Here is a 22,124-nt window from a genome sequence, read left to right on the forward strand (position 1 = left end):
AATAAAGCTGAGATACTCCCGTAATACCCTAAATCCAGGAGTTAGGGCTTTAAATACCGAACCTTCTGAGACGGGCAATAAAATCACAAGAGTAAGCAACACTGCAAATGTGGTTTCTAGAGCTGCCCCGTGAGTCGTGACGCGCTGCTAGTTAGTGAGACACATGGCCACGGTGTTACAAACGGTAACGGTGAGGGTGAGGGTGAGCCCTTCCCCCCCATTCAATGCACCACTGCGGCCGCTGCCTGACCGGAGCTCAGGAGCCTGTGGGAGAAGCTTTGGGCACAGGGGCCGCTGACGCTGCGATAGGGCTGGAGCTCAGGAATGCCCAGCCCCACCCACCTGTTGGCTCACCCCAACATGCGCAGGGCGCGCACACCCACCTCTCCCGAGTGCCCGGGGCTGCTTCCTGCTAAGTCACCTGATCGCGCTCTCTGTCATGTGGCCGCCGGGCTCCTCCAATCAGCGGCCCCGGAGCGCTCGGGCCGTCAATTCAAACAGTTAGACCACGACGGTTAGCAAGTGGCATCGTGCTGGGTGGTCGCTCCCCTCCCCCAGCACCCGCCATCTCCGGCCTGCGTTCGGGACCGCGGCTAGCAAGATGGAGAGCCGGCTGGTGACAGCGGGGCCCTACCGCGCCACAAAGCTGGTTAGAGGGGATGGGGGCGGCGGGTCAGCACGCGGGGCGGGGGGAGAGTCTGTGGGGTGCCGGAGTGTGAGGTTCAAAGCGCTTCCTGGTGGGGAGGGGGACTGGAGCCCCTGAGGGGACGGGTGACGGGGCAAAGGCAGCAAGGGGCGATGGGGGTCGGGGGGCTGCTGGGGGGACTGGAGCCCCTGAGGGGAGGGGGAAAGGCAGCAAGGGGTGATGGGGGTCGGGGGGTTGCTGGGGGGACTGGAGCCCCTGAGGGGATGGGGCAAAGGCAGCAAGGGGCGATGGGGGTCGGAGGGTTGTTGGGGGCACTGGAGCCCCTGAGGGGATGGGTGACGGGGCAAAGGCAGCAAGGGGCGATGGGGGCCGGGGGCTGCTGGGGGGACTGGAGCCCCTGAGGGGACGGGGCAAAGGCAGCAAGGGGCGATGGGGGTCGGGGGGCTGCTGGGGGGACTGGAGCCCCTGAGGGGACGGGGCAAAGGCAGCAAGGGGTGATGGGGGTCGGGGGGCTGCTGGGGAGACTGGAGCCCCTGAGGGGACGGGGCAAAGGCAGCAAGGGGCGATGGGGGTCGAGGGGCTGCTGGGGGGACTGGAGCCCCTGAGGGGACGGGGCAAAGGCAGCAAGGGGCGATGGGGGTCGGGGGGCTGCTGGGGGGACTGGAGCCCCTGAGGGGACGGGGCAAAGGCAGCAAGGGGCGATGGGGGTCGGGGGGCTGCTGGGGAGACTGGAGCCCCTGAGGGGACGGGGCAAAGGCAGCAAGGGGCGATGGGGGTCGAGGGGCTGCTGGGGGGACTGGAGCCCCTGAGGGGACGGGGCAAAGGCAGCAAGGGGCGATGGGGGTCGAGGGGCTGCTGGGGGGACTGGAGCCCCTGAGGGGACGGGGCAAAGGCAGCAAGGGGCGATGGGGGTCGAGGGGCTGCTGGGGGGACTGGAGCCCCTGAGGGGACGGGTGACGGGGCAAAGGCAGCAAGGGGCGATGGGGGTCGAGGGGCTGCTGGGGGGACTGGAGCCCCTGAGGGGACGGGGCAAAGGCAGCAAGGGGCGATGGGGGTCGAGGGGCTGCTGGGGGGACTGGAGCCCCTGAGGGGACGGGTGACGGGGCAAAGGCAGCAAGGGGCGATGGGGGTCGGGAGGTTGTTGGGGGGACTGGAGCCCCTGAGGGGACGGGTGACGGGGCAAAGGCAGCAAGGGGCGATGGGAGTCGAGGGGCTGCTGGGGGGACTGGAGCCCCTGAGGTGACGGGGCAAAGGCAGCAAGGGGCGATGGGGGTCGGGAGGTTGTTGGGGGGACTGGAGGCCCTGAGGGGACGGGTGGCGGGGCAAAGGCAGCAAGGGGCGATGGGGGTCGGGAGGCTGCTGGGGGGACTGGAGCCCCTGAGGGGACGGGGCAAAGGCAGCAAGGGGCGATGGGGGTCGGGAGGTTGTTGGGGGGACTGGAGGCCCTGAGGGGACGGGTGGCGGGGCAAAGGCAGCAAGGGGCGATGGGAGTCGAGGGGCTGCTGGGGGGACTGGAGCCCCTGAGGTGACGGGGCAAAGGCAGCAAGGGGCGATGGGGGTCGGGAGGTTGTTGGGGGGACTGGAGGCCCTGAGGGGACGGGTGGCGGGGCAAAGGCAGCAAGGGGCGATGGGGGTCGAGGGGCTGCTGGGGGGACTGGAGCCCCTGAGGGGACGGGTGACGGGGCAAAGGCAGCAAGGGGCGATGGGGGTTGGGGGGCTGCTGGGGGGACTGGAGCCCCTGAGGGGACGGGGCAAAGGCAGCAAGGGATGATGGGGGTCGGGGGGCTGCTGGGGGGACTGGAGCCCCTGAGGGGACGGGGCAAAGGCAGCAAGGGGCGATGGGGGTCGAGGGGCTGCTGGGGGGACTGGAGCCCCTGAGGGGACGGGGCAAAGGCAGCAAGGGGCGATTGGGGTCGGGGGGTTGCTGGGGGGACTGGAGCCCCTGAGGGGACGGGGCAAAGGCAGCAAGGGGCGATGGGGGTTGAGGGGCTGCTGGGGGGACTGGAGCCCCTGAGGGGATGGGTGTCGGGGCAAAGGCAGCAAGGGGCGATGGGAGTCGAGGGGCTGCTGGGGGGACTGGAGCCCCTGAGGGGACGGGTGTCGGGGCAAAGGCAGCAAGGGGCGATGGGGGTCGGGGGACTGCTGGGGGGACTGGAGCCCCTGAGGGGACGGGTGACGGGGCAAAGGCAGCAAGGGGCGATGGGGGTCGGGGGGTTGCTGGGGGGACTGGAGCCCCTGAGGGGACGGGTGACGGGGCAAAGGCAGCAAGGGGCGATGGGGGTCGGGGGGCTGCTGGGGGGACTGGAGCCCCTGAGGGGAGGGGGAAAGGCAGCAAGGGGTGATGGGGGTCGGGTGGTTGCTGGGGGGACTGGAGCCCCTGAGGGGACGGGGCAAAGGCAGCAAGGCACGATGGGGGTCGGGGGGGTGCTGGGGGGACTGGAGCCCCTGAGGGGACGGGGGAAAGGCAGCAAGGAGCAATGAGGGCTGGGGGCCTGGCTGGAAGGAATGGGGACCCGTGATCTAAATGCGCTCGACTTTTTGCTTTCATCTTGTCTTCTCCCCCCCCCCCTCCCCGTTCCCTCTCCCTTGCAGTGGAATGAAGTTACTAAATACTTTCGAGCAGGGATGCCACTGCGGAAGCACAGGCAACGTTTCAGAAAATACGGTAATTGTTTTAGTGCCGTGGAAGCCGTGGACTGGCTCCAGGAACTGCTTAGGAGCAACAGGAATTTTGGTCCAGAAGTTACTAGGCAACAAACTGTTCAATTACTAAGAAAGTTTCTCAAGAATCATGTAATTGAGGACATAAAAGGAAGATGGGGATCAGAAAATCTAGATGACAACAACAACCTATTCAGGTGCTGTACGGGTGTACGCAAATTGCTAAGCTGTGAAAACTAACCAAGAGTACTCTGTAACGGGATCAGCAGTTACTTTACTGTGGGGAAAGTAATTTTCAATCAAAAGCAATACTGATTCACCAAGAAGTCTGCTTTTCCTCTACTCCTTCATTAATAATGCTGTTATGGGCTGCAGCCCAGCATTTCTGTAGCACTAAGTGCAAGGGGCCTTTCCTGAACCCCACCCTGGCCCCAGAGCTTGCAAGGTGGATAGCATGCATAAGCATTCCTACATTGTGCTGTCTCCCTCCCACGCCAGTGCCTTCTACAGCGTACAGAAGGTATAATTGGAGCAGAATCTTCTCCAAGGACTTAACTTGAAAGTTGAACTTCCCCCTACTGACCTCCAATGAATTTGAGAGAAGGGAATGATAGTCCAAAGCTAATTTGGAATTTTGCCTAATTTAAATTAGGTATATGTTGTAGAGGTGTTCTGTGTTTTCTTCTTTTTATCTTAAGCCTCTAAAGAGTCTTATTGGAATCATCACTGGGCACTAAATTTTTTGATGAAACTAAGTTATTTTTTAATATGTTCCGAATGTATTTACATTTCTCTTGTTAATTATAGATTCCCTTCAACCTCTCCAGTTAAAACTTTGCCAAGAAGGTCCCTGTTGAAAGAGGACACAGAAAATATTCCAAAAGAGGAAGAAAGGCTCTTTAAACTACCACATTTCTCCAGAAGGACTCCTAAAAAATATGAATTACTTGATACTCTGGTAATAACTTGTGCTTCTTATCGTTCATGTGTTCTTTTCAGCATTAGGAAAACACATATAATTATCCTTTAGTGGCTGTATCATCTACTTCTGTAGAATCTTCATCTCCAGCTGAAAAAATAAACTAGCAGTTTCCTCTGGACTACTCTCAGTGAAGTACAACAGTATGAGAATGCGACAGAAAGACACAGCAGCCCTGGTAACAAAAAGCCTTTATGCTGTATGTGGCTGCTTAAAGCTTGGAATGCAACATGAACGGTAGATGTTCAAAATACTGTTTGTATGAAAACCATTTTAATTGTAAACTTTTACGTGGACTTGCTGAAATCTGACAAATTGGAAATAGTGAAATTAAATATTTCTGGCTTTGAATTGTATGTAGTAGATTGAACTACACTGTACAGTAGAAACTGAAATCGATATATCCAACCTCTTCTCTTACCCACAACTTTAGATTAACAATAGACTGGTATTGGCTTATTCTTTTTTTTTTTTCCCCCTCATTTACTCACATAATAACAGAACTAAAAAAGATCACTTAATGCTCTTCCTCATTCCCCCCCGAATATGTTTTATATATTTAAATATTTTATTCTTTTTTGTCAGATGATTAAGAATTTATGAGGAATCTTAGAAACTATACATTTTAGGAACACTAAATCAGGGTACATTACTTAGCTGTTAAATTGCTTAACTCTACAACCTTGAATAAAGCTGACCGGTCATTATTTGTTTTATACTTTTGCTAATTTTTTTTGTGTTTCTGACTTTCTGAATTTAGGCCCCAGTCTCAGTCCTGCAAGCACTTATGCATGCATTCAGTATTTAGGGCCTTGGTCTCACATTTCATTCTGCATTTTGTTACTTTTTGCCTTTAAATTTCAAAATTATGGAAGTATGGTTGGGGTTTTTTTTCTGCAGTGGACGGCAAACATTTCTGTGGATGGAAAAGAGCTTTAGCCTTCTGTTTTAAGATGGGAGAAGACCCATTTAGTGTTAAGAGATCTTAAATTATAAAAAAGAAAATGAATGTGTTCTTTAATTTAGAATAGAGCCTTTTTACAAGTGTATGTGAGTAGGTTTTTGTTTTTAAATAACATTTTACTGGAATTTTGAGTTTGGCTTTTGAGCTACTTCAGAGAGTCAACAAAATATAACATGCATGATTGCTTATTTGTAGGAGAACATAGAAAACACAAAAAGTGAAATAATGGAAGAGGACAAGGAAAACTTACACAGGAAGAAAATAAGTCAAGAGGATATAGAAGAAATTTGGCGAAACATAATTTTGATACAGTAAGTCAATAACAAACTGGAAATGGTTGGGGAGGGCGTGTGTATATATCTTTTCCTGCCAGTACATATGGATTAGGCCATTTTAGCTTCAACATACCATCAGAGCAGAAGGTACATCCATGACTATATGCTGTGTCAATAATCAATGATCTAAACAAGTGTTTAAATTTTTCAGAAAACTTTTTAATCCTGCAGAAGGAGTAGTTCTGCTAAGTTACACAAGTAACCCATGTACTTTCTAATATATTATCAAGGACCACAGTATTATATTTAGGAAAGTTGCTAAAGTAAATATTATAAGGAGTGAGAATTGCACGTTGAGTAGCTGATTTTCTCTTCCTCCTTTCCTTTGTGGTGTGTATCTGGCACACTTCCTCAAACACTGAATTTATGGCCTGCTTCTTGTTGTTGGCTCTTCCTATTGGTTCAGACAGACCTTTAGTCTGTGGCATAAAAACTTATCTCTGACACTTGGAAGCTTTGGTCTTGGACTAAGAACTTAGAGTTTAATAAGTTAAATTTTGAGGTTTTATTGCTTGTTGAAGAGGTCCTAAAGTAATTAGCTTGCGTTCACGTGCTATCAAGACTTCTGAAACAACATTTGTTCTCTTCCACCCTACAGCTTGCAAACCATTTTAGGTCTACCATCTTTGGAAGAAGTCTTGCACTCAGCGCAAGTAATTCCTCAATATGTCATGTACAACATGACTAACACAAGTAAACATGGTGTTGTTGTTCTGCAAAACAAATCAGGTTTGGTTTTGGTTTTGACATTTGCTTCAAGTGCCAGTATTTAGTTATTGTCAAGTGGTGGATGACAGTAATTAACTATAGTAGTACTTAAAACAGATTTGCTTAGGGTGATAACTTCTGTAGTCTACTTTTCTTTCAAAATTAAAAAGTAGGGCAGGTGAGAATGTAATAAGTATAGTGATTCTATGTATTCTTTTAAAACTAATTAAATTCTATATATGATCTTCCTGTATTTAAAGTTTAACATCAGGTGGCTAGAGTATATAGTATATAGTGGCAGTTGCTGAACAATTTTCTTAAATTTTTTTTTGCAGAAGACCTCCCTCATTGGGTATTGTCAGCTATGAAGTGCCTTGCATACTGTAAGTTATACAAAAGTAGTCTTTAAATTTCAGATGTGAAGAAGCTTATTTTGAGGAGTGGAAATTCCAAAATGTTTGCTTATACGTGAGAGGTACTAAGCTCTTCTACACTGGATGCAAGTTCAACTATATCTAACAACCTGATGTATTCAGAAGATATAACAGTAGGCTGCATAAAACAATTGTGTACAGAGGTGACCTATAAGGAAGAAGAGGTAAAGATAATGAAGTTACGTGTGCATTAAAGAGAAAAGAGATCCTATAGACCAATGTACTACTCCTAATCATTGAGTAGACTACCTAAATATCCTAGTACCAGGTTGCACTCTGTGGATCCATGCATGAATCTCTCCCTGCCCTTTCAGAAGGGGATGGTCAGCTGGGGATTTTAACTGAAGTGAGAGGAAGACGGCAACATTCCCCAACCAATTAGGGAATCTGCAGGAACATACAACTTAGAACTCAATTAATGTTATATGGAGCCCTGCTATGCTGGAGGACCTCACTATCTCTTCTCACTATAAGGAGGGGTCCAAGTGGTAGCTACAGACTGCTGAGTCACTGGAAGAAGCTATGCTGGCAGGAGCTGGGCAGAGATGAAACTTGAGTCTTCAGGCACAGTGCCTCTGTGGTTCCTTCTCAGATGTGGTATTCCAGGGACTAAACTACCTGCTTCTTGCACAGAATTGCTTGCTTCTCCCAGGCTGTGAAATAATTCAGAAAAAACTCTGAGCCAAACCTTGAAGAGTTTGCTAGTTTGGCCTAGCCCAGCCCATAATGTGATTATTTTTATTTTTTCTGAATAGGCATCAACAGTGCTCAAGATTTTTGGCATTCTTGATGTAAAATATTCCATAGTTTCCACTCTAAAGAACTATCTTTATTAGCCACTATCCATAACTGAAGGTGTGACAAACTTGCAGCACAGTCCTCTCCACTCTAGTTTTTATATAGAAAAGAGGGAATGAAATGAAGAAGTGGAATATTTTCAAGACATAGGTATATGTTCCTACATTGTAGAATCAGTATAGCAAAATTAAGCAAATTCTCTTGAGAAATGAATGGGTGTCACTTCTATCTATGTAATGATCCTACACTGCATTTTTTCAGGTTCTTGGCTTTGCCCTGGACTAAAATAGCCTTTTTAAAAATAATATAAAAATTAGCAAAGTTTATAAACTTTAAAAAAAAAAATTACACATGTGAAGTGGGCTAATAGAAATGACTTCACTTGGGATTTTGGGATGTCAGTCTTTCATTTACAGTAACTCCTCACTTAACAGTGTAGTTATGTTCCTGAAAAATGCAACTTTAAGTGAAACTATGTTAAACGAATCCAGTTTTCCCATAAGATTTAATGTAAATGCGAGTGGTTAGGTTCCAAGGAAATTTTTTGGGGCAGACAAAAGGCATTATATACTGTACTGTACTGTGGTTGAGAGGTGCTCCTGGCTTACCCCACACAGGCACAGCCCGCTACAGACAATGAGGTAGGAAAGGATGCTAGGAAGCGCCTTGCGCAGCATCAGCAGCAGCTTTCCCCCAGAAGAACAGGCGCCGACTTTGCCAGGGGATGCTCCAGGCCCGCCTATTCCCAGCCCCTCTCCACCTCCTCCCCGGAGCACGCCGCATCCCCACTCTTCCCTCTTCCTCCCAGCTCTTGCCTGCCGCCAAACAGCTGTTTGGCAGCTAGGGAGACGCTGAGAGGGAGGGAGAGGAGGCGGAGAAGAGGAACTTGTGCAATGCTCCCTTGCTGCTGCTCATCCACAGTCGCTGCTCATCCACAGAATCCTACAAACAGTGGACAGAGCAGGCAGCCAAATGACATTATATGGGAGCATTGCACAACTTTAAACGAGCATGTTCACTAATGGAGCAGCGACATAACTTAGAAACAACGTTAAGCGGGAGGACGTTAAGTGAGGAGTTACTGTAAAAAACAAAAAAAACACACAGTTTATAAATGCTGTTGAACAAATATGTATGACTATGTTGAAAGTCTTGTATCCAATTGAATTCTTCATCAGTTGTACAGAATCTGATGTGTAACTTTTTTTTTTTTTTTTTTTTGGAGAGAGTTTGGAGAGGTAGGGAAAACATGAGTTTGACCTCATCGAGTTTCCTGCAGAGCAGTTCTCCTCAAAGAAGCAGTTTGGGGCATGCAAAATTTAGAAATGTCATGTCTTCCAACTCACCATTTCACATGTACTGTACAGTAACTCCTCACTTAAAGTTGTCCCGGTTAATGTTGTTTCATTGTTATGTTGCTGATCAATTAGGGAACATGCTCATTTAAAGTTGTGCGATGCTCGACTGTTATGTTGTTTGGCTACCTGCTTTCTCCACAGCTGGGAGCCGCCCTAAGCGGACCCCCACTCCCCCAACAGCGCCATCCACCCGCCGGCAGACCTCATGGATCGGTCCCTTCCCCCTCCTCCCCCTGCCTCCTGCCCGTGGCAGTCAGCTGGCTTGTGGGGTTTAGGAGGGAGGGGGGGAGGAGTAAGGACTCGGTGCGCAGGCTTCCCCTGCCTCCTGAACACAGCTGATTGCCCTGGGCAGGAGGTAGGGTGGGGAGGGAGGGGGAGCCTGCGCGCCGAGTCCGCATTCCTCCCTCCTTCCTCCTAAACACCGCAAGCCAGCTGATTGCCCCAGGCAGGGGGGATGGGGGAAGACTCGACGCGCCTCCCCCGTCCCTCTCCTGCCTGCGGCAATCAGATGGCTTGCCACATTCAGAAGGGAGGGGGGAGGAGTGAGGACACAGCGTGCAAAGTAAAGGGGGAGGGGGCTTGAGGGAAGGGGGGGGCTTGGGGGCAGGGGTGGAGTGGGCGGGCTGAGGGTTGAGTGATGACAATCCTGACAGGGAATGCTGCTCCAAAGTGATTAGGGAAGTTGGTCATCTAATGACTTGCTATAAAGAAATTTACCGGGGGGGGAAGGAAAGCAAAACAACAATCTCTCGATGTGTTTTTTTTAGTTCAGTAAGTTCAGAAAGAGGAGCAGCCGGACAATCCACCCTCTTCCAATCTCTGACTCCACCACCTCAACCAAGCTTCATACTCAGCAATGATGACTGTAGTATTAAATTGCTTGTTTAAAATTGTTTAAAATGTATATAATGCCTTTTGTCTGACAAAATAAAATTTGTCTGGAACCTAACCCCCCCCCCCCTTTACATTAATTCTTATGGAGAAATTGGATTCGCTTAACATTGTTGCACTTAAATTCACATTTTTCAGGAACATAACTACAACGTTAAGTGAGGAGTTACTGTATCTGCATTGGTGCCTGTGCCACTGTGTGGCTTTTTTACGGCCTCTCTCCCCACAACCTCCAGCAAAGCTCAATAAGAAGCTATGATGGCTGTGTCATTGCATGCATATATGTGTCTCTAACTGTTCGGTAGCAGCTGCAGAAGGGGCTCATATGCAGCTAATAGAGCCTGGAGTTAAGTTTGCACTGGGTGATTCACAGAAAGTGACATTCCCCCATTTCATGCACAGCCCCTAAAAAGCCAGAGTCCATTTGTGAAGAAAACTAAAGGAAAATGGGGACAGGGCAGAGGCTGTTGCTTTGCTTCATCCTAGCCCATCTTTCTGTGGGAGTATGGTGGAGACCCATCTGCAGGGAAACTCTGGTTCAGTTTATTCTCTCCTTGTTTTCACCCGTGCCCATAAATTGGTTAATTATATGGTTCATTGCACACTTTTGAAGATGCTGTAGTGGGTGAAGAGCAAACCTAAAGTGAGCAGTTGTGATCATCTAGGGGGGATACAGGTGAACAAAGTTTGCTGTTATTGCACCAGTTATGTAAGCTTTCAGTAGTGTGTGCTCACTTAAAATAAAAAAGCACACCTATCTCCCAGATGGAAAAAAGAAACGAAACTTCAGCAGCTTTATTAGTGAATTGAGCCCTAAGCGTCTTGAATATGGAAAAAATCTTAAATCTATTCAGAGTATCTGAAAATAAACTCCTAGGTGCCTGTAACTTTTTGTTTTATTGCTTATCTCTATGTAATCTGTTTGATTTGAGGGTGGGGCTGTTGTAGTAATTTTAACAGAAAAACTAAGATTAATTGCTTCTTTTGACTCCTTTTTTAGGAGTGGGTGAGAAGCAGAATGGGTTGAAGTAGTCAAATAAGGGACTTCCTCTAATTTATTAATATTGAAGTATCTATCTTCTAAAGTTGAGCGACAGCTTCTTGCTCATCTGTTGCTATATAAACAGTTTTATTCTGTTTCTGCGTACTAGTTACACAAGGCTGAACTATTGGTCCAATGTTTGTATAAGTAGATGGCTGACATGACACTCCTTGAGAAATACTAGGCCGTTCCTACCATTCTTTCTGCTAATGTTGCAGAAGTTTTTTGTTGTGTGGTGTTTTTATTTATTTATTTATTTTAAATATGTGATTATGAGAATAGTACTGTCATGAGCCTTCTTTCCTCGCCTTCTTTTTAGGGCCTAGAAGTAATGACATGAGCCAACCAACTTACGTTGGTTTTGAACGGGATGTGTTCAGAACAGTTGCTGATTACTTTCTCAATCTACCTGAACCATTGCTTACTTTTGAATACTATGAACTGTTTGTGAACATTCTTGGTATGTATGACTTGAGAAATAATGTATTTTGTTAAGTGTTAAGTACAAATTTGAGTCTAGTGGGTTACATATATGTAACTGTGTGCAGAATTTGGCCCCCAATCTGTATGGCAGTATGAATTTGTGGGAGGCCACCAGTGCAGTAGTAGCTCTACATGAGTGAAAATAGAATTACATTCTTGTGACAATAAATCCATATAAATTATCTGGTCTGATACTGTCAAAGTATAATAACCACAGTCTCAAATAGTGTAAACTAATCCTTGTCTTGTTTCTAAAAGCTAAATGTAAAGTTTTATTGTCCTTAATCCTGCATGTATGGGCTGTTTGTTGCATGTCTTGTAGTTAAAAAAAAGCATTAAACAACTAACCATGTGGACTATATTAATGTCTTATATTTGTTAACTGTTCTGTTTTACTTAGCTACTTCAGTTCATTCTTATCTTGTTCACTTTCACACCGCTTGCATCTTAACTTGTATTTCATTTTCTGATAGTTGTGTGTGGCTACATCACAATTCCATATAGACCCAGTGGAAAATACTGTATCCAAGATGAGGCGTGTGACCCACAGCCTTCAAAAACTCTGCACTTGAACTCTTTCAAGTCAACTGAATGTCTTCTACTAAGTTTACTTCGAAAAGAGACTGAAAAACAAGAGGAAGAATCTGAGCCTTCTGGAAATATTTCCCAAAATGAACATACTCTTCAAAAAGGATGTGCTAAAAAATTACAGCACTATAACTTTGCGTGTAAACAAGTCAGTGTTCATGACTTAAGAGGAGAAAGCTGTCAAAATCTGTCAGGTTTAAAGAATGAACAGGCCCAGCCTCTCAAACTTAGGGCAAGGTGCTATTCTTTGGAACGAATTGCAGCTACTACCTCAAGTTTTTGTAGTGAAGTGGGATCAAACTCCCTCTATCAATCTGACATTAACATAAAGTCAGGCAAAAATAAGGAAAACCCACTACTACACTCTGGGTACAAAGCAGAATCGCTGTTGAATATTGGATCAAATAGCACTGGGCAGAAACAACCGTGTGGTTCCAGGAGAGTGTCTGCGTCAACAGTTCACGATCAAGAGCTATGTAATGGGAATCACAAATCTAAGCAACTCTGCAGGTCTCAGAGTTTACTTGGAAGCAGTAAGTCCAGAAATTGCAGTGGCATCAATACACCTGTTGCTGAAATCACAGTAAAACCATATCCAATAGTTCATCTTGGACAAAGGAAATCAAGTACTACCAGTGTGATTACTATAGTAGAAAATGAGCCTAAGGATTCTGATATCGCAGTCAATAAACGACTCTGCAAAAGTGCAGTAGAACTTTCAGAAAACTCTTTCATTCCAGCTTCCTTTATGTTGACTGGCACGCAAAGTAAGATTGCTCTTCAAAGCATGTGGTATTGGCTTACTGTGTTGACTAACTGTCTCTGCTTTCCTACTTTCTTTAGCTCCATTGTTGGATTTTTAAATAGCAAAATCTGTTTTTCATGGTTTGTTTAAAGAATATTCTAATGGCTATGAAGTTAAGTAACTTAACTAATTATATTAAATACAAGCTTTTGTTATCTTCCATAATACATGCTCTTGGGTAGTATCCTCTCTTCTCCAAATAGTGATGTCTAAGCAGTTCACCATATTTTGCTCTTTGTTCAAAGTAAGTACTATTCCTTGTGATACAAACATCTGAAAGGAATCAGCATAGACTTCCCTGTTTCTAAGTGATGTCTCTTCACAGTTGTTGAAACTGGATGCTGAATGAAGTTTATAGGAGTCTTTAGAAGCCTGGAAATTGGCTAACCAATATATAATATAATAACAGAAAATACTCGACACTGATGTGCAGAAATAGCTTCAGTTATATTCCTTATCTGGTCTTGACCTGAGCCAATAATGTGTCAGAACAAAATGAGATAAATTGGGGGTGAAGACCATGCAAAAAATGTTGAAATAACTTTGATCCCTTTAAAGCACAGTCTTCTCTAACATAAAAAGTGGCTGCTGTCTTAACTGAATAAAATGAAATTGCTGATATTGATGTACCACTATCCTTCATATTGTTTCAAAACTTAATTACACCTGTTTTTATAATTATTAACTTCTAGATCTTCTCCGGCCTCATTTAGAAAGGGTTGCCATTGAAGCACTACAGATATGCTGTTTGTTGCTTCCTCCACCAAATCGTAGAAAGCTTCAACTCCTAATGCGTATGATCTCTCGAATCAGCCAAAATGTTGATATGCCTCGACTTCATGATGCAATGGGCACAAGGTCTCTGGTAAGACATCTTCTTCTAAGAGTATGGATAGCTTTATTCAATAGCATAAAAATAATGCTTAAATCTGAGAAAAGCAAGAATATTCAATGTTAAAGGAGGAACTTAGTCTTTGTCTCACTACATCTAGTATGTAACACAGATATGTCACCCCGGTATACTTGTGAAAATCTGTATCAAAGTGAACTCTCTTGTTTAACTCCATCTGAACATATTCAAAATAGGTTTTTGGGAAAACGCTTTATTTGAACAGCCTTTATTAACTTTCTAAAAGAACAGAAAAGATTCAGTATCCTTTTTGCTTCAGTGTTGTCCCGTTCCTTCTACACCTCACTGTCAATAACTAAATTGATATTATGAATTAAATTCCTACAAAACCTTGTAAGTATTTTTTAACTGACTCTCTGTTTTAACTGATATGAACACAAAACTTATTTTGCTTTCCTGTATCTTAAAAGGTCTAATGGCTACGTTTTGAAAAATAGTTTTTGGCTAAAACTCTTGCTGAGTGTCTACTTGAGGTAGTTTATTTTTGTTTTGTCCAGTATGGAGTGAATTTCCATAGCTGAGTGTTAGCATAGCCTTTTTATTATATAAATATTGTGTCAGGACTCTAGCTATTGTACACCGATGCCACTAGATCTTAAAATTAAAGAATGGACCTAACTGTAGGGTTTACATTTTGAACTCTAGTAGGTCCGATGTCAGAAAGGAAACAGAAGTGAGTCTGTGGAAAGGCTTAAAGAATAGCTGTAAGGACTGAGTTTAAGCTTGCAGTGGAAAGAATAGAGGTATTTACAGTTGTTAGAATGACATCAAACCTGTAGGTTCTCTTACCTTAGTACCTACAGTTATTTTAAAACACATTAAACAAATCCTGATTCAAGAATGTTAATTAAAAATGGGAAACAAGAAATGAGTAACTACTTGTCAGTTATTGCAAGTGATGTAACAGAGGTTCTGACCATTTATGCCATCTTGAAATCTCATAATGCTTCTTTTTTGTGCAAGAGACAAGGGTGTTAGCCAGTGAGCCCTAGACTATTAAAGTTTTCGTACATAAACTGGAAGGATGGTGAAGAAATTAGTATAGTTTTGATTGAAGTATGGAGCTAGAAGCTAGGCAGATCTGAGTTGTATTCCCAAATCAGTGTATACAGCCCTTACTACAGTGGGGCCTTTATCAGTGATTGGGGCCTCTAGATCCTGCCACAACACAGTCTGTAATTATTCTGGGGAGTTCATAAATATTATTAATAAAGTGATTTGAGATCTGCAAATGGAAGACCGTGTATAAGTGCAAATTATGTGTTGAGTTTTTGATTGGCTTTTTTTTTTTTAAGGAGAGCACTTCCCCTAACTTCAACTGAATATTGTTCACTTCTTACCTAAACTATTGCTGTATTGCTGCAAAATGTTCAGAAACTGCCTTGTTTCACCCCAAAAATGACTGTTTCATAGACAAACCTATTCCTATTGCATTTTGTAAAGCACTTGGGATCCACTAATACATTTGGGTGAAATGTGCCAAATAAATACTAGTTCATTATTCATTTAGAGCTGTTGGCTTCCCTCTGCTACCTTAAGCAGAGGGGAGCTAAATTTGGAAGAACCTAGTGGGCAGGTGAGGAATAGAAATATCAACTCTGTGGCATGTTAGCTTCTAGATCAGTGGTTCTCAACCTGATAAGCATTGTGGGCCACATATGCAGCTCTCTATATATTATGTGGGCCGCATCCACACAATATATATACTATCTGTGTGGCCCTGGGGATGTTACATGGGCCACAGCTGTGTTGATTGGGCCAGGGGTTGAGAACCACTGCTCTAGATTCTGCAAGCATTAACTCCCTCTGAGTCTCCTCTTCTGCTGTTACTGTGCAAAACCGGGAGAAGTTTCCATGGGGAAAAGTAACCCAGATAGCTATTTCAAGATGTGTGGCTTTTCCTACATAGTGGAGAATGTGACTGTGATGCAGTTTTCTTGGACTCTTCTTCCTGGTTAAATTTTTTTTAAATTGGAAACTAAAAACTAAGCTCTGGTTAATCATAAGAACAGAGCATAATTCTAATTTTATACAAAAATCACTATGTTTCAAATGGGGGGAAATGGCAGATTTCCTCCTTGCTCTATCAATGTATGTCAATAGTGCAGGAAGGTGAGGTACTTTTGATGCAAATCTGTAGCAGGGAGTGCAGTACGGAGCTGCAGGGAGAGAGAAAAGAATCCAAATGCTATAGTTGTACATACTAACAACCTGTTAAATACTTGTAGATGATACAGACTTTTTCTCGATGTGTGTTATGCTGTGCGGAAGAAGTGGACCTTGATGAGCTACTTGCCACAAGATTAGTTTCATTTCTAATGGATCATCAGCAGGACATTTTTCAAGTTCCAGCTTACCTACAGGTTGCAGTGCAAGATCATATAGAATCTCTAAAGAACGCTCAGGTGGGTCCTGTGACAAAAAGTTGAAACCCCTTTGCTAATCGCTGTTTATGAATTGTAGGGTATTAAACTACTACTGTTAGTTTACAAAATAAAAAAAAAAAAGGGAATGGAATATAGTTTTGATGTACAAACTTTCATGCAACTAGCTTTACAATTATAGATAGGTTTTTCACTTTTTTTAGCAATTTAACTTATTAAAACTTGCATTTAATTTACAATGTAACTGAATGCCAATGAGGCAATAACTTTGCAACCAAGCAAGATCCTTCAAGCATGTGTAGACTCTTTTGTTGCCATTCTTGTTTCAGTTCCAACATCCAGGGGAAGACATCAGTGCTATTTTGCCAACTTATTCATATTGTAAGCGGATAACTCCTCAGGAGTTTGATGAACAAAAAGTTTCTACCTCTCAAGCTGCAGTTGCAGAACTCTTGGAGAACATTATCCAGGACAAAAGCTTGTCTCTGAGAGACAAAAAGAAAAAGCTAAAACGGGTAAGAAAAGAAATGGGCTATTTTTTTTTTTTTTTTGGTGGGACTTTGGTTTTGGGTTTTTTTTTAGAACACTCAGTTGCAGCATGCAAATTGGTTTTAAAACATGCATAGAGGTGGAGGAGAGAATTAGTTACCTAATTACTAGATCCTAGCACATCAGCAAACTCTTTAAAAATGAATTCTAGTCTGATAGCAAAAAGAATTGGGTACAGCCATCTGGATGAGTGCTTGTTGTGATGGCAAGTTCTGATCCTGTTTTGAGGGGAGCTTGGTCTCCACTACAAGAATTCATGTTGATTAGCAACAATGTTTTTCAAACTAAGCACAATTTAAGAGTAAAACACAAATCATTTTTTTTTCAAAGCCCTCTGCTTTAAATACCAACTCTGCGGTAGAAATTAGTTATTTCTTGTGATATACTAAATGCACCAGATTTCTTGTTTCATTTTTGTGCCAGGATCTTCACTAGGTAAAACTCTGATGTGAAGGGCACAAAAATAAAAATAGTAGTTTTGGTTAAAATTTTAAGACCAGACTATTCGGAATGAGAAGCCCTCTTATGACCAAATAACTGGTACTTTCTAACATACTCATAGAATTCTGAATAACTTACATATTGCTTCAGGTTATCTGATATTTCTAAATTCTACTAATCTGCTGCCCAGCAGTCAAACTAAAAGCTCAACAACTTTGGCAGGACTTAATGCTGGAGGATTTTTTTTCTCTTGCAGAAACCCTTTGGCAAATATCTCTGATCAGTGAATAGTGTACTTGTCCCAGAATTTACTAAGCACATCTTGTGACTCAAACACAGCTCCACAAAAGCTGCTTTTAAATCTTCAAGTTGCCCCCTTCTCCCTCTTCCACTCCCCCTCCTCCAGCCTCCACAAAAATAATGATTTTTTAGGACTTGAAATGTTTCTTAAACTTGGTCACAAACCTAAAGGCTGGCCCTCCATTTTTTTTTAATTAATTGAAACTGGTTGTATGAAATAAATAGTAGCAGCATTGGTAGATTAAATCTTTTGACTACCCCCAAATTTCTGTGTGGAAACGGGAGGGAATTCCCCATGTACCCCTTGCCTTTCATCCCTGCAAGGGTCAGGCTACAGCCTCTGCAGAGTAGGGAGTGTAGAGAGACCTCTAGCTGTAGCCCTTTGATCTTGGGGCTCACTGCATTTGCTCTAAACTGGCCCTGTATGCATATGTATTTTTGGACAAAAATGCTCAGGTGTTGTGATATTGAAATGCACAAGTTTGCCTCAGTAGCTCAAGCTGAGGCCTAGGTCTAGCAGAAAGCCAGACAGATAAAAGTACAATGCTCATCTGCACAGCCACAACACACTGTAATTTCTAAATAAAATTACTGTGCTGGAATAGTTGGTGAATTGTTGTTCCTTCATTATACCTGAACGCAACCAGAAAAGTGCATATTGCTTCTCTAGCATTTTTTGGCACTCTGCAGTGCGTCCAGTGACTTTTTGTTTGAAACTGATGGGGGGGCAAATATTGTTTGGAAGTGGTACACCAAAAACTCAATGAGCACATGCACCACAGTCTGGGAACTTCTCATATAAAGTCAATTAATTTGTAAGACTGCGTGAGGCCATGAGAATATGTAAGAATTAGTAGTCTTACTCTCAGCGATTTGAGGCAGACACTACATACTTTCCTGAAATGATAACCCTGTGGAGCATGTTGCTTTTTTTGTGGGTTTTTTTTTTTTTTTTTTTAATCCATATGCTCTTTCCTTTAGGAGTAGGTCCAATTATTTCTCCCACCCACCCCAAGCCTATAAACTGTGCTGTCATTTTGAAAAAGCTGACTTCATCAGCAGAAAGTTTTTGGTCTGTTGAAATAAGTTCATATACCACTTACCCTCTTCCCGACCACTGCACCAAAAAATTGAAGAGATAATAGGAAAGCAGCTTGGTTTCAGAAACCCATTTTTGATGTGATATTCCATATCTACAGATATGGAAAACAGGATGAGTAGGGGAAGCTTTCCTAGTACCATCAATATTTTCATAATCTAAACTTTAATGCAAAAAACTATATTTCTGTTGTTATGGTCATAAAAGATTCCAAATGAGAACAGAGTGTCTGCCAGTGCAAGACTGTCTTCCTTTGTCTGCAGATAGATGGCTCCAGTTTTGCTATGCTGCAGAAGGGTGAAAGCTGATTGGAATGTTCAGAACTTTGTGGATGGTGCAAACTGATAAGCCTCATGTCTATGTCACTGCTGTTTGACAAAGTCAGGAGCAACAGCAGAGAATAATATTTAAAATGGAGAGATGAGTGTAGTTCTGCATGAGGGTAACTGGCATTGGCTGAGTACAGGATAGAGGAGTGCTTGCACATACCTCCATCTCAAACACAGTAGCCAGGAGACCATGGAGTGGGCGTGGGAAAGAGAGAGAATGTACTTCTTTTTCGTGAGAGAGAGAGAGAGACTTCAAAGTTATCAGAGTCGGATCTGAAAGATAAAACCCATGAACAGGTTCAAACATGCCATCCTGGTAGGTATTCTAGCACCTCTTTCCCAGCAGCTGTTGGAGGCAGAAAGAGAAGGAAAAGAGGAGAATTAGCCGTAGAGAGGAACTAAAGAGTTAAGCCATGCTATATTATAGAAAAGAAAATGTAGAGTAAAGCATTGAAGGGAAGTAAGGCCTGACAAAAATACAAAATAGGGAGTACTATACACTTTTTTAAACAATGCATTAAATAGAAATGGGATAATGTTACAGTTTAATGCAGTACAAAATGGTTATTTTCCTGTAGGGCAGGAGCCAGGGGTTTGGTAGGATATCACAGCAAAGGTATTTTTCATCCTGCCTAGCAGGCTTACTCCCCAGACTGATAGTTGTCTAATCAGGTTCAGTTATATTCTTTTAAGTAGTCTTTTTTATAATTACTCTTTTTTGTTTTTTTAGTTTCAGAAGGAATATCCACTGATCTACCAGAACAGATTTCCAACTACAGAAAGTGAAGCAATATTATTTGAAAACAAACCAACAATTAAGCAACCAATGCTTAGCCTGAAAAAACCAAAGTTTCGTAGCCTAAGATACTAATTCAACTATACCTCTTGAATTTATTTATCTGGTTGGTATATGCATAGTCTAGTGAAGGATTCTTACTATGAAAATCTGATATTTACTTTGTGGAGGGGGAGAGAGATGTGCACATGCACACTTTTTATGTTAAAAGGTGCCAAAGTATCTTTGTTCTGGAGATCATTTTTCACTTATCAAATCTTGAAATGAGATAAATATTTAATGTTTACAAGTTACCCAACACATGCAAACAAATACTGAGTTGTATGTGTTGAATCACAGAAGTAAAAAGAAATGTGAAAAGAAACATGAAGTTATTAGTAACCAAAAAATGTCTGTGTGTTATTACTAGAGTCTGGGAAACTAATAGTATGCATATTGTTGTAACTTTTTTGTTAAATCTGTTTTGAAAATGATGCTATTTAAATTGTAGTTTTGGTTTTTAATAATTTCTTGTGTACTGTATAAATGCTCTGGTTGGCTACTCCGTATAGTGTGTACTTGCAAAAAAAGATTACCTTTTTGGATTGAAAAAGGTGACATCCGGGCCTCACTGGCTTCAGTAGGGCTAGAAATTCACCCTAGGTTATGGATTAATCTGTTTATCCAACTTCAAACTCATATATACTTTTCATTTTGCACTCATTTGTAAATCATTAAAATCATTTTAACTTTTTAATATATTTATACATGTTAAAACTATTATACTTGGTTTTATATATATTTCTAATTTTTGATGGAAAGCTGGTCTCAAATACATGGATAACTGACCTGAAACACTGCTTGAACAAAATAAGGAAGAGGGGAGGATGATATATACCTACACTGAACCAAATTGGCATATAGGTATTGTATATTAGGCCTCAGTGTTTTATTTATAACACTGCTGAGCTGGCTTTTACAAGACTTTTGGAAAATGTCTGTATTGTTCCCTTTCTTAAACATCATGGGTGATATTATGGCCCTAATGAACGCAATGGGAGTTTTCCTGTTGACTTGATGGCTAGGATGTCATCCCTTGTCTTCAGCAGGATTTTAAATCTCTGTGCAATAAATTTCACATCTTGAAAGTAGGTTTTTTTTCACAGGTATTTCCATACACTATGCTAACATTTGTGTACTATTTTTGTTGTTGTTGCCAGGGTTTTTTGTGGGTGGGTTTGATTTTTGTCTTTTAAATTCAGGACAACATGTGCATATGCAGGGAGCTTTTGTTGGGGGGTGGGTTTGTTTTATCCATTCAGTTTTATGGGTCACTTATTTGTCCATTCCTTAAGCACTTTTATGTATTGTTAAAGGTATAAATTAGATGTAAATGGTCACTGCTAGTTATGCTGGTGATTTAATGTAGTTAAATCACAGTTTATTTATCTATCTAATGCAAAAGCCTTGTCATAATGTTAAACTCTTTTGCACGTTGTACATGCATGTTAAGCCATACTGAAACTAAACTTTGATTGTAGGGAGCACGTGTTTTTGTGTGTGTAGTTTTTAAACTCTGGATTTGTAGATAATCTTTTTGGATGAGTCCTGGGCCGATTGTAGTCAATGGGAGTTGTACCACTAATTTCACCCTTTAACAATCCAGATCCAGCCCCTAAATTCAAACATGTGGAACTGTATACATGTGAGTAGCCCTACAAGGGGATTACTCTTTGTAAGTGTTTGTAGAATTGGGCTTCAGCTTGTACATAAAGTAGCTGCATTACAGCTGTAAAACAACAACCAGCTAAATGATTTAGAATCTTAGTGAACTGCAAAAGGTGGGATGAAGGAGGGAGGAGATTTGTGCCATTCCTTATGCATTTATAAAAGCATAGCCTGAGAGTCATCTTGCCCACCCCTCAAAAAACAAAAAAATCCTGATTGTTTTCTTACAATAGAAATGCAGGTCTTGTCTGACTTATGGGAGATGGTAGAACTAGTGAAACTGATAGAAAAAGGGAAGGGATTTTCTTTTAGGCTGGTTTTAAACTTAGTTTTTGTTAATGCCTTTATACAGTGTATAGGAGGTGGTAAAGCACAAACCTTCTTCCCTTTCCCTAAGCAAGTCACCTTTAAAGATTCCGAATCAGTAGGTATATACTGTGAAATAGTGTCTTACATCAGAATTATTATAATATCACCTATGAAAGATAAGAATTTGTATCCAACACCAATTAGCATACATGGTGAAGGAGGAATCATGAGATTTGTGGACAATGTTGCTTGAATGCTGGAAGAGTGACTTACGGAATATTCATTTTGAGACCTGTCTGTTTTAGTCTTTTGTGGGAAATCTGTGGGATGGGAGAGTTTTTATTACTGTGTCATCTGAACTTGCTGAGAGCAGGATGGGATGATGTGGAAGTAAAAGTGCATGGAGGTTAAAAACATTGCTCCATTGCTGTTAACTGTGTGGCTGCATCAGTGGTCAAGGTTGGGTATGTGGGGAGTTTAGTGACGAGCCAGGCTGAGTGCATTTAGGCTTAGTTCTTGTTCAATGCATTTGGAAATCCTTGGAGGGAATGTAACTAAAGTGTAAAGTATAATTAGTCTTCAAGTAGTAGTCCATAAGGACACAAGAA

The 22,124-nt window shown here is 42.9% G+C and overlaps 1 protein-coding gene across 4 annotated transcripts; it reads left to right on the forward strand.

Annotated features, from left to right (window-relative positions):
• Window positions 1-490: 490 nt before the first annotated feature.
• DEPDC1 (DEP domain containing 1) lies at window positions 491-21,924 on the forward strand. Of its 4 annotated transcripts, XM_084637357.1 has the most exons (12): window positions 491-649; window positions 3,239-3,504; window positions 4,115-4,265; window positions 5,446-5,561; window positions 6,184-6,314; window positions 6,629-6,676; window positions 11,136-11,276; window positions 11,773-12,654; window positions 13,385-13,557; window positions 15,831-16,007; window positions 16,316-16,501; window positions 19,435-21,920. In XM_084637357.1, exons 1-12 carry the CDS (start codon window positions 602-604, stop codon window positions 19,573-19,575), a joined length of 2,460 nt encoding a protein of 819 aa, XP_084493483.1. In that variant the 5' UTR covers window positions 491-601; the 3' UTR covers window positions 19,576-21,920. The 4 variants fall into 4 exon arrangements, with proteins under 4 accessions (XP_084493483.1, XP_084493486.1, XP_084493484.1 ...); XM_084637360.1 differs by lacking the exon at window positions 11,773-12,654 and having other exon boundaries at window positions 19,435-21,918; XM_084637358.1 differs by lacking the exons at window positions 491-649; window positions 3,239-3,504; window positions 4,115-4,265; window positions 6,184-6,314 and having other exon boundaries at window positions 5,505-5,561; window positions 19,435-21,923.
• The last annotated feature ends 200 nt before the right edge of the window (window positions 21,925-22,124 follow it).

The sequence above is a fragment of the Lepidochelys olivacea genome (assembly GCF_965140295.1).
Source record: "Lepidochelys olivacea isolate rLepOli2 genome assembly, chromosome: 8".
Lineage (NCBI taxonomy): Eukaryota > Metazoa > Chordata > Testudines > Cheloniidae > Lepidochelys > Lepidochelys olivacea.